The sequence below is a fragment of the Perna viridis genome, chromosome 12 (assembly GCF_037379345.1).
Source record: "Perna viridis isolate PV_CMFRI_1.1 ecotype Kerala chromosome 12, ASM3737934v1, whole genome shotgun sequence".
NCBI lineage: Eukaryota > Metazoa > Mollusca > Bivalvia > Mytilida > Mytilidae > Perna > Perna viridis.
In genome coordinates, this window is record NC_142456.1 from 5,973,951 (window position 1) to 5,990,879 (window position 16,929).

The window sequence follows — 16,929 nt, forward strand, 5'->3', positions numbered from 1 at the left end:
TTTGATGGAAAAAGGAAGTTTTTGCATGTACATGTACAGTGTGTTGTATACCAGTTCAAAACGATTTTAATTTGATTATTATGAATTTTGACTCTTATTCAATAAATTATTTTTACGAACAGACCAACTCTCAGCAAGAAGAGGAGATAAGTCATAGAGGACCTGTCACCAGATTTAAGGACAACATTTGTCAAAAATGTAAATCCGTTCTCAACAGAGTAACTGGAGGCAAGGCTGTAGTGTTGACAGTAATTTTACAGGTTTGTATTCGAACTGATGTTATGAAATGTAATTCCTATTACAGATATCTTTTATTGGCAACTTTCTTATTTTTGTCCCCTGCCACTACATGGATTGGGACATAGAAATACCAGTGTCCATGCATATGTCCTCAAATCCGTCCATGCCTCTGTCTGTCTGTCACATTTTGATTTGACAAATTTTGCAGGAGGTATGAAGGTTTGTTGAATTTGTACATGCTACACTATGGAATTGATTTGTGAATGCAACTCCTTGGACGCTGCTGCACTGGTTTAGTTCAAATTTTACGCATATTATTTGTCACCACATGTTGTTGATCAGATTGCACTGCAATATTGATTTCATATGGCTATGCACTTTAACTTTTTTGCCTCATTGGGGGACATATGGCTTTGTGTAGCATTCTTGTTCCATTGTTTTACTGCCTGATATGTTCTATATAAGGCTTCTGCAATGCTACTATGATATTAGCAAATATGTCAAATCCACAATAATGTCACTGGTTAACAGAATAATATCAGTGTTGAATACAAATCTTTTTATTTTGCCATTACAGTTACATTTATTGGTTTAGGTTCCTACATAAAATTACATATAGCCTATATAGTAACAAACACACACATGATAATCAACATCAATTGGGATATTGAAAATTGAAGTGCTTTATGACATTATATTTTTTCTTGTTTTTAAACAGTCTGATGTTAAATTGGAAGACATCTTTAGAATGTAAAAATTACTTCTCACCCATTTTGCATCATGGCTTAAAGTGTATTTTACTGTTTTGACCAAAGTAAATGTTGTATTTTAAAAATTTACACAAAATAAATGCTGTATTACAGATAAAACCCTTAATAGCAAACAACACCTTTTAATGAAAGTATTCTAATATTAGGTGAAGCAAAGAACAAAGGAAACCATGATTACCAACCATACTGAAATATAAACCGTGGTTACCAACCATACTGAAATATAAACCATTGTTACCAACCAAACCAAAATATAAACCATGCTCACCAACCATACTGAAATATAAACCATGGTAACCAACCATCCTAAAATGTAAACCATGGTTACCAACCATACTGAAATATAAACCATGATTACCAACCATGCTAAAATATTCAATAGGTAAACATACTGAAATATAAACCATGGTTACCAATCATGCTAAAATATTCAATGGGTAACCATACTGAAATATAAACCATGGTTACCAATCATGCTAAAATATTCAGTAGGTAACCATACTGAAATATAAACCATGGTTACCAACCATGCTAAAATATTCAGTAGGTAACCATACTGAAATATAAACCATGGTTACCAACCATGCTAAAATATTCAATAGGTAACCATACTGAAATATAAACCATATTAAAATGTGCATTGTACTGTGCTCTCAAACCATTCTCTGCTATTATTTTATTGAATTTCAAAATCTTACAATTAGCACATCAAAATCCAAACAATTCATGGCTGCTGAATTTTGAAGAACTAAGCATTTTAAATAAAGTGTACCACCGTCAGTCATTTAACACATGATACAAGCACTCAAAAACAATTTGATGGAATTTATTATGTACATCATGGAAGGTAGGCTCCTTTTTTATTTCATTGTTTGCATTCTTTTTTTCAAAAGTTACATGACTTTATTAAACATCAAAAAAGGGGGATGGATATTTTTCATGTGCTTTTGAACTACATTCTTTTTAGACAAATTGTAAACTAATGTTTATAGTAACTTTAATTGTTATTTTTGTCATAAATGTCACTTGCTGAGAGAATTTCATTTGTAAAGAATTTAGACAGACATACAGACTTTATTTGTACGATTTTTATGCTGACTTGAACTGACTGTACATGTTGGTCTAATATTGACTATAAATTCATGGTCACAAAATATCAATGAAAAAAAAAAGTTTCTTCAGGCAAAAATTTTCTTGTTTATTTTTGCAATATGTTTAGACATCTGAGTGAAACTTGTGCACACCCAAAATGCTTGACACCAGGAAATTATGAATTCTACATCTAGGGAAAATGTCCATATTTACAATACCTGAATGTGTATCTTTGGTATACATATTAAATACAAAGACATCACAATTGAATGTGAGAAATATCCTCAATTCCACTTTATACTAAAAAATATGTAAGAGATAACAATTTGAAATTTTAGAATATCTTTTTTCAGGCTGTGAATGTAATGATACAAACTATTATAGATTTTCTACCACAGAATAAATCTAAGGATGCTTTAGATGCGGTAAGTAGAAATTACATCATGCAGTATTTTGTTTTGTTTTCTGGGATTATAGGAACTAATAGAACATATCTGTCATGATTTTTAGGCAGAAGTTAGTAGAAAAATAAATGGTTTGATAAAAAGAATATGCAAATCTGTTAACTGCTATTGATAAACTATTTAACAGTCAAAAGTTATAAAAATAAAAATGAAATGAAGCCTTTAAAATTAAGATTTGACTCAAATCTGCAGGCTTGTAAGTTCTACACAGGTGTATTTTATTCATGTGAATCAAGCTTCATGTGAACTTCTAGTGAAAAGTTCACATGATGGGTTCATGTGAAGGCTCATTCGCTTGAATTTTACATAAACTTTGTCAAAATTTTATTGGCTCAATTCAGATGAAAATCATATGAAATTCATGTGATAATATCATGTGATAATATCATGTGATAATATCATGTGAACAAATTTTATCTGTTTATTGATAATTTATAAATACTGTAACAGTACTTAATGTACCAATTTTTGAGGTTTTCATGGGAAGGCCAAACCACAAAATTAGGTTACCAACAAAAAAGGAGATTGCTATTGATGTGTTTACTGAAAACTTCAAAACTAGGAATTCAAGAATCCACTAACTTGTGTTTCTTCCCTAATCCATGAAAATTTGTATCCACGAATTAAAGTACTTTCACAGTAGTAAGGCTAAAATCAAAATCCAAAATGTTTGTTTTACCTTACCTATGAAGTTGGGAAGTAATCTTAGTTTACTCAGGTACAACATAGTGTACACTGGTAAACCAGTGGAGATTTTCTTATTGTCATTGATATATCAAAACTGTATATGCAACACATTTCTAAATACAAAAATACCAATTACATATAAATATTACAAATTTTGATATGCTGTTCACAGGAATAACCTCTCATTAGCATCATTAAAATCAAATACTTCAGAAGATCTAAATCCAAATGTGCAATACAAGGATGTTGAAAAAGATTTTTACATTAAAAAAAATTGCATACCCGCACCTGCTGACTCTACCTATAGATAACAGCAAAGATATTTTAATAACTAATTCAGATAATTGATTTTAGGTACAGGCATTTTGGAATGTATAGGATTTCTTATGTTCATTAAATTTTTTCCAGAGTTGTGCTGCTATGATCTTGCTTCAGCTTTTAAATCTACTTCTCATTTTATTTACATCTGGTAAGTCAAGTTAAACCAATAGATAATTTCTACATTCTCTTCCATTCTGGTAAAGTTTTTCAATTATATCAAGGTTAACTGGGGTCAACCGACATAAGATCAGGTGACATTGCTATTAGAGCCAAGATTCTTGCCGGTAATTTTTAGATGATACATATATATATATATTATAAATGAATTTCAGATAGTTAAATGTTCGAAGACTTATTTCCACATACTGTGAAAGGACTGTTGTTTGTGGGGTATCAATTTTCGTAGTTTCACAAAATTTAGTTCCGAACGAAAAGGAGATTTTCCATTGATGTGTATACTGAAAACCTCAAAACCATGAATTCAAGAATCCATGAACTTGTGTTTCTTCCCTAATTCGAAAATTGGTATCCATGACATGAATTAAGGTACTTTCACAGTAACTGTTATTGTTCTTGAAGCCTTCGAATGGGATATCCTTTATTTTTCTAGTATAATACTGTAAACCGGTTTCCACCAGATTCCGCGTAAATGGTGAATGTGAATAAGAAATCTTTTTACCTTATTATTAATCATAAAGATTTTGAAGTAATTTAATAAGGCATAAAATAACAATGGCTGAAAAATTTTCATAACCTTCATAAGAAGCAAATAAAAATATTTATAATCATTTGCTTAGTCAAAATGAAATTGAATCCTGTATACTGGTATGTGTTGTTTTTTTAGCTAAGTTAGCACGGCAGATGTTTAACCATCAGATCAGTGGTATATTTCTACTCCAGACCTATATCGCTACCTTATTGCTATTTGCTGGGTTATACACCATTACCAAGAGATTAAAGGTATGCAATTGGATCACTGTAAAATTTTTGGATCATTGGGTACATTCAGATACTCATTATTGAAGGTGTGGTTTAAATTATTTCTCTAATTTAAGTTGTTTACTTTTGATTTTTAAAGTACAACCTCGAAGCTTTAGTGCGTGCACGTTAAAATCTTACTTTTACATTTGGGATAAATGTTTTAAATGAATACTTGACTGATTGACATATAGTTTCAGTCTTAAAAATTGTAAAAAAATTTATAAGATAGGAAATAGATGGAAAACTACTAAAATTTGAGTTGAATGGTCAAAAGTCACTTGATATTTTATAGAGACCATTCATAGCCCTGATTTGATTTAATGATGTACAGTTTACTAGTTTGATATATCTAAGAAGTAATTTTCATCGTACAAAGGCAAAATTAAGATTTCACACAAATTAATATGATTTCAACCTGAATTTAGCAAATCAAAGCTGTAACTGAGACTTCACATGAAATTCATTTAGGCTTTTTACATGAAGTTAATGTTAAGTAAATATTACAAGTGAAAATCACATTAATTTTATGTGAATTTCATGTGAACAGTATTTGCCTTTGTAGAATACATGAATTAAATCTTTGAATTGACAATACACTGCAATGCATTCACCAATTGAATTTTTCTCAATCTGATTAAAATTAGACCAATCAATTGTTCTATCCAATCACTGCATGTAGGATCTAACAATTCTCCATTCTACTTCCTGTTCTGATGACTTTTCTGATCAACCAATCAGATTTCATTTATCCTGATTTTTAAAACATTATTCAGAGGGGAAAACCTGGTGATTCTGAAAAAGGTCATCTGAACAGAAAGTAGAATGGAGTATTGTTAGATCCTATACATGCAGTGACTCAATGAAACAATTGATAGGTCTAATTTAAATTAGATTGAATTTTTCTAGATAGCCAGATACTTACACAGACTTGTACTTTATTTCTTGTATATTTCAGCCATCATCCTGGAAGTACTTGCGTGAGGATGTAGAAGACCCTGTATACATTGCTGTTATTTACTGTAAATTCCTATATTTTTCGGTTTCCATGGGAACTTTATGTGGTAATAGTGATATTACTCCTTATGACTGGTACAACTGTGTGTTTGTTTCTATACAGGTAAGAATTGTTTCTATACAGGTAAAAAAATCACCATTTCGAATTAGATATTCTCACTTCATTATTCTGCTGGATTATTTATGCATATGTACCTTAACATGTATATAATTAACCAAACAAATAAGACACTTAGAACAAGGTAAGGAAGCTTTGATTTGGCATGTCATTCAAATACAATCACAAGCTCTAAAGAGCTTCAGACCAAATATAAAAATATACATAATGTAACATAAACAAGACAAACTAGAATCAAAGGACATTCACATAGAAAAGCAAAAAAAAAAAAGGAATCCAACATAATTATGATATGCAAACCAATAATTTATTACACCTAGTAAACCTATTGTACTTTCTACAACAGAGGAGCATAATATAACTTCAATTGCACATTTTGTATATCTAAAAAATGCTTTCTTCAGGAACTTTGATCACCAGGACTAAACACTGCAGAAACACACAAAAATCTCTAATTGTTCTTGCTAAAACATGAAAACAACTGTTCTACAAGTCATCTAGTTGAGTTGGTTAATAAAATTGTCAATATATATGAAATTTCATATTGGCCCAGTTATAGATTTCAGTCAATCATATTGACCTCGACAGCTGTATTAGCCCTCGGCGATGCCTTGGGGCCAATATGACAGACCTCAAACCTATAAAAGGGCCAATATGAAATTACATATTTATTAACATATAATATTTATCACTTTTACAGATTTGTGATTAAGAAATTTAATTCAGAACAGATTGTGTATCATATTGTTGGATCTAAGTCATGGACACAACAAAGTGAATATGTTTAATGAGTGGTTAAAATCTGAAAATGTATTAATTTTCATGGTTGCTTATTTTAGTGAATTTTGTCAAGTGAACATATTCACAGGTATTAATTTTCGCAGATTAGCCTTATAAAATGTCAAAAATCATTTTCACTGGTAATATTTTTTTTGTCCCCAGCGAAAATTTTATATGTTTATATTAGTCAATGCTATAAAAAAAAAAAACAAAAACAAAAAAACTGTTAATTTAGCCAAAGCTTTGTCTATTTTTATTTTTGGCCTAATTTCACATAGTTAAAATCGCGTTATAGGTTGGTGAATGTATGTCAGGCCACAGGCAGGCGAATTTTTTTTAACACATTTCTCAACAACTACAATTTGTATCCTCTTGATATTTGGTATCCAGCATCAGGTATGGGTCCCACATCGTGGGATAAGATTTCAGGCCTGTCAGACATCTACTTCCTGTTCAATGAAATTCTGCCATTTTTTTCTTTAATCCATTTCAAAAGACATGTTATATTAATAATATGGGGTAGGCATTGCCTAAATCAGCAAGCACCGTGAGCTTTACCATACATGTACCATTTGTGTGAGACTCGTAAAAATAATAAAGGACAGTACAAAGGGGGGGTCGACCGGGATGAAAATATTTACTTCGCAAATGCAATATTTTTGATTATTTCTAAGCATCAAGCGAAATCAATATTTTTATTAGAAAATCTGCCTTTTTTTAATCAGTGGGGGAGTTTTTTTTTTCAATAAATGAATATTTATAACTTTTTTTTCCCCAAAATTCAAACCCCATACCCCCTTTTCACTCACTCTCAAAATGGTCTATAATTTTATAGCACTTCGCAATACTTTACATATTCTGAGGGTGTCTCTAGCAACATCCTTTTCAGTTTTGGCCCGTCAGATCAATCTGTACAGAGACCGGAAATATTACAGTTCTCCACGGATGGTGGGAATATTTTACACATATCATGTGATGTAACAAAATTCAGACGACAGCTGCAAATTTCAAACAAGAAAATGATTGCCTTTCCTATCTTAGAAAAGCTATGCTTCGATTTGGATAATATAATCGAATTAATGTGTTTTTCAAAGGCAGGTTAGTTTCTTGACAACAGCTACAGTTGAACAGCGAAGATACACATATGTACATCCACGTGTTTCCCGAACTCTTTAAAAACATCATATTCACTTCTTTTAATTAGTTAAAAAAATAGAGAAAGACTTGAAAACTATTAGAAAAGATGAATGTATTTTTACTAAAACCTAATCTTAACCTGTATACTGTCATTTGTTTGGTTTAAGGAAGCGATGAATTTTCTCCATAAGGACAGTTACTTTTTGTTACTTCCGGAACAGGACTTCTTTTTTGTTAGTATATTGGGAAACCTTAAGGGAAATTTAGATAATACATGTCAAGCCGTAGAGCTCACATCGCTTCGCAGTGCTCGCTAATAGTCTCCATTAGTTCAAAGTTGACGGACAACTCATTGTAAGAGTTATTGCCCATGAATGGAAAAAAGATTACATTCTTTGCAGATTTCAGGCAATATCTTGAAAACTGCAATAGCTATTCAATTGATGAAATTATCTTTTTGATAAGTTTTACAAATACAAAAGTCTCCATCAAGTCAAATTGTCTGATGACTCCTTGTAAGAGTTATTGCCCTTGAAAGTTGACATAATGACAGTTTTTGTAGTTTTCAGGCAATACCTTGAAAATTGTAAAAGACAGGAAAAAAATTTTCATTCAATAAAATGATCCTTATGAGAAGGCCTACAAATGTCTTGATTGGTTTAAAGTTGTTGGATGACTCCTTGTTAGAGTTATTGTCCTTGAAAGGCAAACAATTACTTTTTGGCAGTTTTCAGCTCTTTATCTAGAAAACTGTAATAGATAGAAAAAATTGATGAAATGATCCATATTGCCCTTGAAAGACAAAAACCAATTTTTTTCTGCAATTTTTGGCCAATATCTTGAAAACTATGATAGACTAAAAAAAAAGGCTTTGAATTGATGAAATGATTCTCATGATAAGGTCATCAAAATAGTAGGAGGACTCCTAGTTAGAGTTTTGACTTCTTTTCTAAGAACAAATATGATAATGTTGAATATCTATGGTAGATTATTCTGTATAAATAAAGATGCAACAAAAAAAAAAGAAAAATCCGGTGAAAACAAAGAAATATTGAAATTGAAAGAAACCATAGAAAATTTATAAGATTTTTGATACGTGATTCTTCAGGTTACAGACCACCAATTCAACCAATGAGCATTTGGAACGTACGCAAAAATAGTCCTACGCAGAAATTACCCCTGTTCCTCATAGTGCTGTGAAAAAAGTTCTCATCTCATTTAAAAAATTGAAACAGTTTCTGAAAGGAAAAACATTTCTGTACATTTTATAGGTGCATTTTGCTTCTTGTGATGTGAAGCCTAATCTCCATAATTATTTCTAAATATACCCCTATCTTGTGAAAACACTGGGATTTCCCATGCTATTATAGACATTTCACTTCCGGTGACCAGTACTGCACTGCAAGTCTGCTAACCCCACATGCCATTCTGAGGATTGTGAGCTGACATATGTAGAATCATGCTGATATATAGTCCTCTGCAGGTTAAAGTTAAGGTAAAGTCCAGAGAAGCCATTGAATATTGTGAAATTAGCATAGAAGCCTATGGGAAGTGGAATTAGTGGTTTCTAGCCTTCATAACAGCTGAACGGGAAGACTCTCTCTCACTTAGTTTTTACTCATTCATAACATCAACTTCCGGTTAGCCTAAAACCTGAAAACGGTTTCCACCACACTTGTTTTTCAGATGCTGACCAGCTTCATGTATTTTGCCTCCATATTGGGCCATGCCTGTATGCCACTACAAAGTGCCAAAAAGGATCAACTTTTTTCAACATTGAAACGACACAGAGCAATCAATAGCACAATGAACTCTAGCAGAATACTAGATCCATGTAACCAGACAGATAGACTACTGGATTCTCAATATGCAAGTCAGTAGAGGATAAAAATTTGCAATTATTTATGTTTTTTTTTCTGGTAACTTAAATATTTGTTGGTGGATCTTGATGAAAAATTGTTCAACAAGGTTCTGAACCACATAATGAATGTTGGTATTGGATTTTGGCATTATGGACTGTAAATTAATAAATGGCTAAAAATAAGCAACAAAATCTCAAATAAAACCATTTTGGTTTCTACAGTTATATAATATAAAGGTCAGGCTGGGATTGATTTTTTTGGGTTATTTATATATGAATATATGAACTGAATCATTTTAAAGGACAGTACAAACATATAATCATTTTCAAAATGAAGAGCTTTATCAAGTTTGAATGTTAAGCCGTAATTGTCTTAACTATATCAAGCTGTGTCCTAATGTAATACTGTTAAAGTACTTTTATTTGTGGATACCAATTTTCATGGGTCATGGAAGAAACACAATTTATGGATTCTTTAATTATTGGTTTTGAAGTTTTCAGTTCACATATCAATGGAAATCTCCTTTTCGGTGGTAACCAAATTTCGTGGTTTGGTCTTCTCACGAAAACCACAAAAATTGGTAACCCACTATACTCGGCGTCACATAAATAACATACGGTTAAAATTTGAATAAAAATATTTTCAACGACTTTATTGACACCTACCGTCGTTTAAATTGTCTCAAATGACTTGCTCATTCGTTTAGCCAAACGGCTTCTCCCTAAACATTGAATCGTTAAATTCATGTCCGATTTTAATTTTCGGTGCCAATATTTACATTGTAAAAAGTCGGCCATGTTTACAGTGATCGGATTGCTAGGAGATGTTGTTTACGTTTAAATGGTTTGTCCAAAAACCGAAGAACCCAGAATACATTTCGGCGTTAGTTCGGAAATTTCGGATTTAGTCTACGCAAACAACGTACAATGCCGAGAAGTTGATCAAGCAGACGAACTCCAGTTTTTATTATCCAAACTGAGAAGAATATCATAGTGTGAGAAAATGGTTAATAGGAGGAGAAATTTTGAGGTAGAGAATCTCCAAATTAATACAATATTGATGATATTCCGGTAACAGAGTGACTGGCAATACAGCGTTTCCAAATCAAGCACAAATCAAAACAATGTCAATGAATCAAAACAGAGAGCCTTATCAGACAACTTGGTCTTAAGAATCACAGGCATTAATATCAAATCAATATGCAAATTCCCCCCTTTTTAAATAAGACTGTTAAATATTGACAATACAAGTACACACATTGCAGAACTTGTCATATTTTAAAAGACAGACCTGTATGAAATCTTTTCAAACAAGTTACAACACATTGTATAGCCTGAAAATGATATTTCATTATCATGTATGTATCATGTCACTAAATCTATAAAGTACAACTTCTAGTACAGTAAGGAGAAAACTATTTTATTCTGAGTTGGGGGGGGGGGTGCAGTTTTTTATTTTATTCTGAGTTGGGGGGGGGTGCAGTTTTTGGAAATGAAAATTATGGCCCTTAGATGGAAATAAATATTCTGGCCTAAAACCTCCTATGCTGAAAATAAATATATTTTATGACCTCAGTCAAGTTAGTTCATATACAGAAAAGGTATTAAATAATTCATTGCACAATATGGCAGAAAATGACCTGCAAAATTTCAAGAATAAATATTCTGTGTCCACAAAATTCGCAAGCGCCCTCAGAAGCAAATGATCACCCCATAACCCATTAAGTAAGTATTGATACATACCTGTAACTCATAATGCTATGCAGTGATTGAATCTTAGCTTGCAAATATCATTCTAATAACTAACCTTTATGTTTTGTCCAATCATCAGATAGATAATAAATTAAGAGCAAGCATAGGTTTAAAAGAGAATCTGATAAGCATGCCCTATATCATAAATGCTGCTCATGTCAAATATTGAGCCAGGCACTTTCTTTTTGTTTGGAATATGAGTTCTTATATTAGTTATTATAACTTTACATACTCCCGTAATGATAGAGTGTAGCCACTCATTTTATGTTTCTTCTTTGCATAATAAAATTTCCAATGGATATTAATATAAACTGTACCTAGTTTCAATTTTAATTCTAATTCTTAAATGTCAGACCCCTTATACTAGAAAAGTCATGTTAACTAAAAATGGTGAAAATCACTCAACTCCCACCCCAGGTCAGCCAACATACACCATTTTTCTTGATCAACCATGGTTAATTTGTAAAGCAACAATCCACAGAAATACAAAAGTCTAAATATAAATTTCTTGCAACGTCATAAACATGTTTGAATTTCTCACTAACAGTCAAATTTCACCACCAAATATCTTCATTATACATGTGTAACATACATAATAAAAACCTCAAACTGTGGGTCTATAATGAACATTTCAATCTTTACTCTATGTGGTGAATATAGAAACAATCATTTCATATTTTAATCAAAGAAACCCATATAAATCCTTGAAGAGAGGTTTCACATAGTGCAGTTTGATTTATCCACATACATGTAGTAACAATTCAATTCAAATTTGGCCAAGATCGAATTTTCTATCTTGTCTTTTTTTTTTTTGTAGAAAACTATATGTCTTGCTCTAAAAAATATGAATACAAACATATATACAAGATATAGTAAGACAATGATAGATACTACCTCCTTATTTCTTGCAAACTTAAATTCTGCTTTTTCATTTCAAATTTTATCCTTACTGCCCTCTTTTATAAACTAAGATGTATAAAATGTACTTCTTATTCATACCTTTTTGAAAAGCCAAGGGAAGGCCAGGATTTATAATTATTATTCTTTAATTACTATATCATGTCCTATAGGGGTGGTGAATTGACCTATATTGGGAATAAAAGGCCAGAGAAGATGCTACACCACTAAGGGAACAACAATTTGAAATTTATGGGAGGAGTGGACTTTGAAAACTTTTTCTACTTTTTTTGGTAACTATCTGTTATAAAATCTTGGTGAAAATATGTTGACCCGTATTGGAGTTATTGACTTTTTTTAGACATTTTTGCTGTTGTTTTATATTTTTTTTTGAAAAATCTTTTCCTTAAAAGATACAATACAGAATTCAAAAAAAGTTTGTATTTTTGTTTTTTAGGGTATCCTAAACAAAATTACTATTTGAATTTTTGATTGTTAAAAAACATTCACATAATTACTAAAAAAAGAACAGAAGGGTTGGACAGGCAAAAATTTGGTCAGGTGAGCAATTGATGCTCCTGGGAGCCTGTTGTTTTTCTTGCTACTTCAATCCTGACTTTTTCTTTGAAATCTGTTCCTAGCCCCACCCCCATTAAATACAAATACTTTATTGGCAACAGTCACAAAAGAAATATGGTTATGACCCAGTTACAACATATACATGTATGAAATAAAAACATTAATAACATTTTTTTTTACAAATGGACATGAAAAAACATGTTAAATCAAATATAAATTGGTATTTCTCTTAAGGATTGATTTCATGTATTCTGTCTCATGAAACAGTTTTAGAATATGGGGTTGAAAGGTGTCATTTTGAATCTGGTCAAATATGTACCTTAAGGGATAAAAAATTGCAATTGCACAGTCGCCTATACCTGCTAGATTTTGAGATGGGTTACCCAATTTTTATGAATTATATTAAGCCTGAATATATAGAATTCATACTTGACTTAATTATTCAATGTTTGAACTTTGTGGTTGTGTCAAGCTGTGCCCTGCAAAGCATTTCAATCCCTACAAAAATGAAGTACATGTACATGTACAATGTATTTATAACCAAGTTTGTCATTTAGTTGATCATAATGCATGATCCAAAGATAAAATCTGTATATGAAATAGTACTTTGCAAGATTTGTAGTTCTTGATCTTTTTTAAAAATAAAAAGGGGGGGTTCAAGGCTTTTATTTTCTCATTCTTTTTTGGGCAAGGTTTTGCACAGATGTAAAAATTTTTCAATGTTTAATCATGGCAAGTTATACATGTACTTATCAAAATTTTATTTTCTTTGTCAGGTTCTACAAGAATGCATCTGAACGGAGATTCATTACAGAGCGTCCTGACATTGTGCAGTGGCGTCATACATACCTTCGCAAGATACGTAAGTTTAGGCAACAAGGCCGCAATATCGTATACTTGGATGAGTCTTGGCTGAATACAAATCATGTGATCAAGGGAGATTGGCTGGATGTTCCCAGTACCTCTATGTCAGTTTTTGAGCCACACTGTAAAGGCAGTTCTCGTAAAATACCTACGGGGAAAGGTACCAGATTGATAATACTTGATGCTGGTTACAAAGGTCAAGGCCTCATCCCTGGGTGTGGTCTGAACTTTGAATCTAAAACCAATAGTCAGGATTATCATGACGAGATGAATAAGGAGCACTTTACAGAGTGGTTCAAAGACACCCTCCTCCCAAGATTGCCCCCTCAGTCTGTGGTCGTAATGGACAATGCTCCGTATCACAGCCACTTGGATCCTGAATTTAGGGTGCCAACAAAAAGTGCCAAAAAGTCAGACATCTCGGCATGGCTGGAAAAGAACAATGTCCGTTACGATAAGAAAATGAACAAGGCTGAGTTAAGTGATCTTGTAAGTCAAAACAAGCCTCGTCCAAAGTATGTGATTGACGGCATTGCATCAGCTCATGGCCATGAGGTTTTAAGATTACCTCCTTATCATTGTGAGCTCAATCCAATCGAAATGGTTTGGTCTAACTTGAAAGGCTTTGTAGCTAGTAGAAATACTACCTGCAAAAAATCAGATTGTATAAAGCTTTTCAAGGAGGCCAAGTCCCATTTTGATGGTCAGACCTGGGACAGATATGAGAGTCACGTGATAAGGGAGTATGAGGAAAAGCTCTGGCAGATGGATGGACTCAGAGATGAGGACGTGCCACGCGTGGCTTTTACTGTTACGGACGATTCTGACACTGATGACAGCCAGAGGACTATTCCTTACTGTGTTTCAGAGGGGGAGGGCGATGACTTAGAAAATGACGATGACCTAGACGATATCTCTGATTTCATTGATCCAGCTGGTGAGGTTTTGTGCAACACCTGTGGCAATGCCGAGCCACCTAAGTCCATTCGGAAGGACAAACACATTGACTGGTTTCATTGTGATATGTGTGATCGGTGGGTGCATAACAGATGTAGCACAAAACCTGCCCTTGCAAGGAATGTATGTCTTCGGTGCTTCTCCATTCTTAACCACCGGGACCTCAGTCAACCACTGATTTTGCCACCAGAAGATATGGAACAATAATATCTTTCTTAAATTCAATAACCATGTTTTGTAAATGTACAAGATTATTTAGATTTAATTTATCAATTGATCAAAATACTTATTTTCATATCTTAAGCAATCTAAAAATAGCAATTTTTTATTCTATTTATTGCTTGAAAATAACAGTAATAATTTGGCACTAAGATAATCATGAATTAAAACTTTTTTTACATGTACATGTATGTATGACATGTGTTATTAAACCTCAAAGGCTCTTGTAGAGTGGACATGCTTGCAACTTTTGATTTGTGTACAACTCAACATGATTTTCCTCAGCACACATTTGTCTAATCTTCGGCTACTGCTTGAAAAGGGAAGATTTTTGGACAGTTGGTTTGATGAATACATTAGCCCATCTTGCACATAAGATTGAATTGTGATAAAAGCAAAATCTGTGATACAATTTCAACATCTGTGATAACTTTTCCTGTTAATAATTGAAATCGTGTTATTTGTTATAATTTAAATTTATTATATATACTATCATGTTTCATTGAATATATTGATAACCCTAATGTTTACAATGTTGTTTGATTCCTTGATAGTTTAAGGTACTACAGTTGATATAGATTTTATATTTACTAGAGGATTAATATATACATTTGTATGATAGCATTGAATTTGATTTGTTTACAATGCACAATTACTTAATATTGTTATTGGAATGAACTTGTACATGAACCTTATCATGCTGATATTGGAATTGTTAAATTATATTATAGTTGTTACATGTTGTGAAACTTATAATATACTATTTTTTTCTCTCCATGTCTTGACTCTTTGATTGAAAATTTGCAAGGTGTCCGCGAATAAAATAATGAATTAGATGTGTACAAAACTCAGGTGAATTTTAGTAAGCCTCATACTAAAATTGCATGTAAACCCTTTTTCTCAACCTACTTGTTTGTACCCAACAAAATGTCTCTACCCTCCTCTCCAAAGAAAAACAAAACTGATCTTTCTGCAATTGTTTTTGTCTGTTGAACACATATATTTGAAAACTTGAAATTGTGAAATGTGTAATACATATTTCCTATCTAAATAACAACAACAAAATGAGTCAAGGACAGTCACAACCGCACAAGAATAACAAGTATTACTTTGTCAAGGACTGGTATAATTAAATCAAACATTCAGAAATGTTAATTTGTAGACTTAAGCTGACAGAATAATGTGGCCATATTTTACTATTATATGTACTTGTAGAAAATGTGGAGTCAAATATTTGTCAATATTGTGTTTAATGGAGTTGCAAAATTATACATGTATGCATTAACAATGTACCATTTAATACACATCAATTCTCTACAGCACATAGTAGTGAATTTAGAATTCATACTGACAGAAGTAATTACATACAAGTCCAAGATCTGGTTTCTTACAACACAAAAAGTTCTATTTACCGAATTATCAAAGTACTTAAAAGCATTCTGATTTATCACAATATAGTTAGAAACTTGGTTAAAAAGTACACCAGTGAAAAGAAAATATGGACAGACTGTTGCAGTGAGTTTTGGTATATCTCGACAGTTCTATATTGAATCAAACACATATTAACTAACTTGAATAGAGTTGCTGTTGGGAATACACCTGTGTACCGAGATGGTGTACATTTTGTACTTCTATATAGTCCAATCCAAGGAAGATTACTGTGTAATAAATTTACATTTCCATGACCTTTTCAGTTGTCAATTCATTACACAATACAATACAGTGATAATGACAATAATGCGAGAGATTACTCAACGTCTCCTTAAGATTAAAATCCCTCAAAGTGCCTGTGTCCCTACAAATTCAAAGTGCCCTGATAAGGATTGTTATGAAGTATTCAGGGACTCTATATTGCTATCAGTATTGTACATGTATGTACATGCACATTGTATATACATTTATTGTCCCTGTCACATGTAAACATGTTTTTATATATTTTTTTTCTATCGTGGAAGCTTTTGCAAGGAATGCCATGTGTCATATACAAATTCCGCACTGTAAACTGTAAACTCTCCGGCTCTCGTGCTTAATGATCGAGTAATAACTCGATCACAATGTTTTAAATCCGACAAAAATACGTTGCATGTGAGTTGGTAACAAAAGAAAAATGTCTGAACCCAGGAGTCCTGGCTGTCTTACTTTAAATCCAGTTTAAAATTGCCTTAAATCGTAAATGATGCACAGAAACAATGTAAA

General features: G+C 32.2%; 2 protein-coding genes across 3 annotated transcripts in view; both read left to right on the plus strand.

Annotated features, from left to right (window-relative positions):
• The window catches only part of LOC148600974 (uncharacterized), a 32,164-nt gene that overhangs the window by 13,413 nt on the left and 1,822 nt on the right, over positions 1-16,929 (plus strand). For both annotated transcript variants that reach the window (XM_088554516.1, XM_088554517.1), the window contains exons 3-8: positions 123-260; positions 2,456-2,527; positions 3,662-3,722; positions 4,419-4,534; positions 5,511-5,672; positions 9,291-9,477. In XM_088554516.1, the coding sequence (XP_088410642.1) occupies positions 123-260; positions 2,456-2,527; positions 3,662-3,722; positions 4,419-4,534; positions 5,511-5,672; positions 9,291-9,477 (736 nt within the window). The remainder of the gene's footprint in view (positions 1-122; positions 261-2,455; positions 2,528-3,661; positions 3,723-4,418; positions 4,535-5,510; positions 5,673-9,290; positions 9,478-16,929) is intronic.
• On the plus strand, positions 13,296-15,510 carry LOC148600975 (uncharacterized). The gene has a single exon (XM_088554515.1). The coding sequence runs from the start codon at positions 13,423-13,425 to the stop codon at positions 14,719-14,721; it is 1,299 nt and encodes a 432-aa protein (XP_088410641.1). The 5' UTR covers positions 13,296-13,422; the 3' UTR covers positions 14,722-15,510.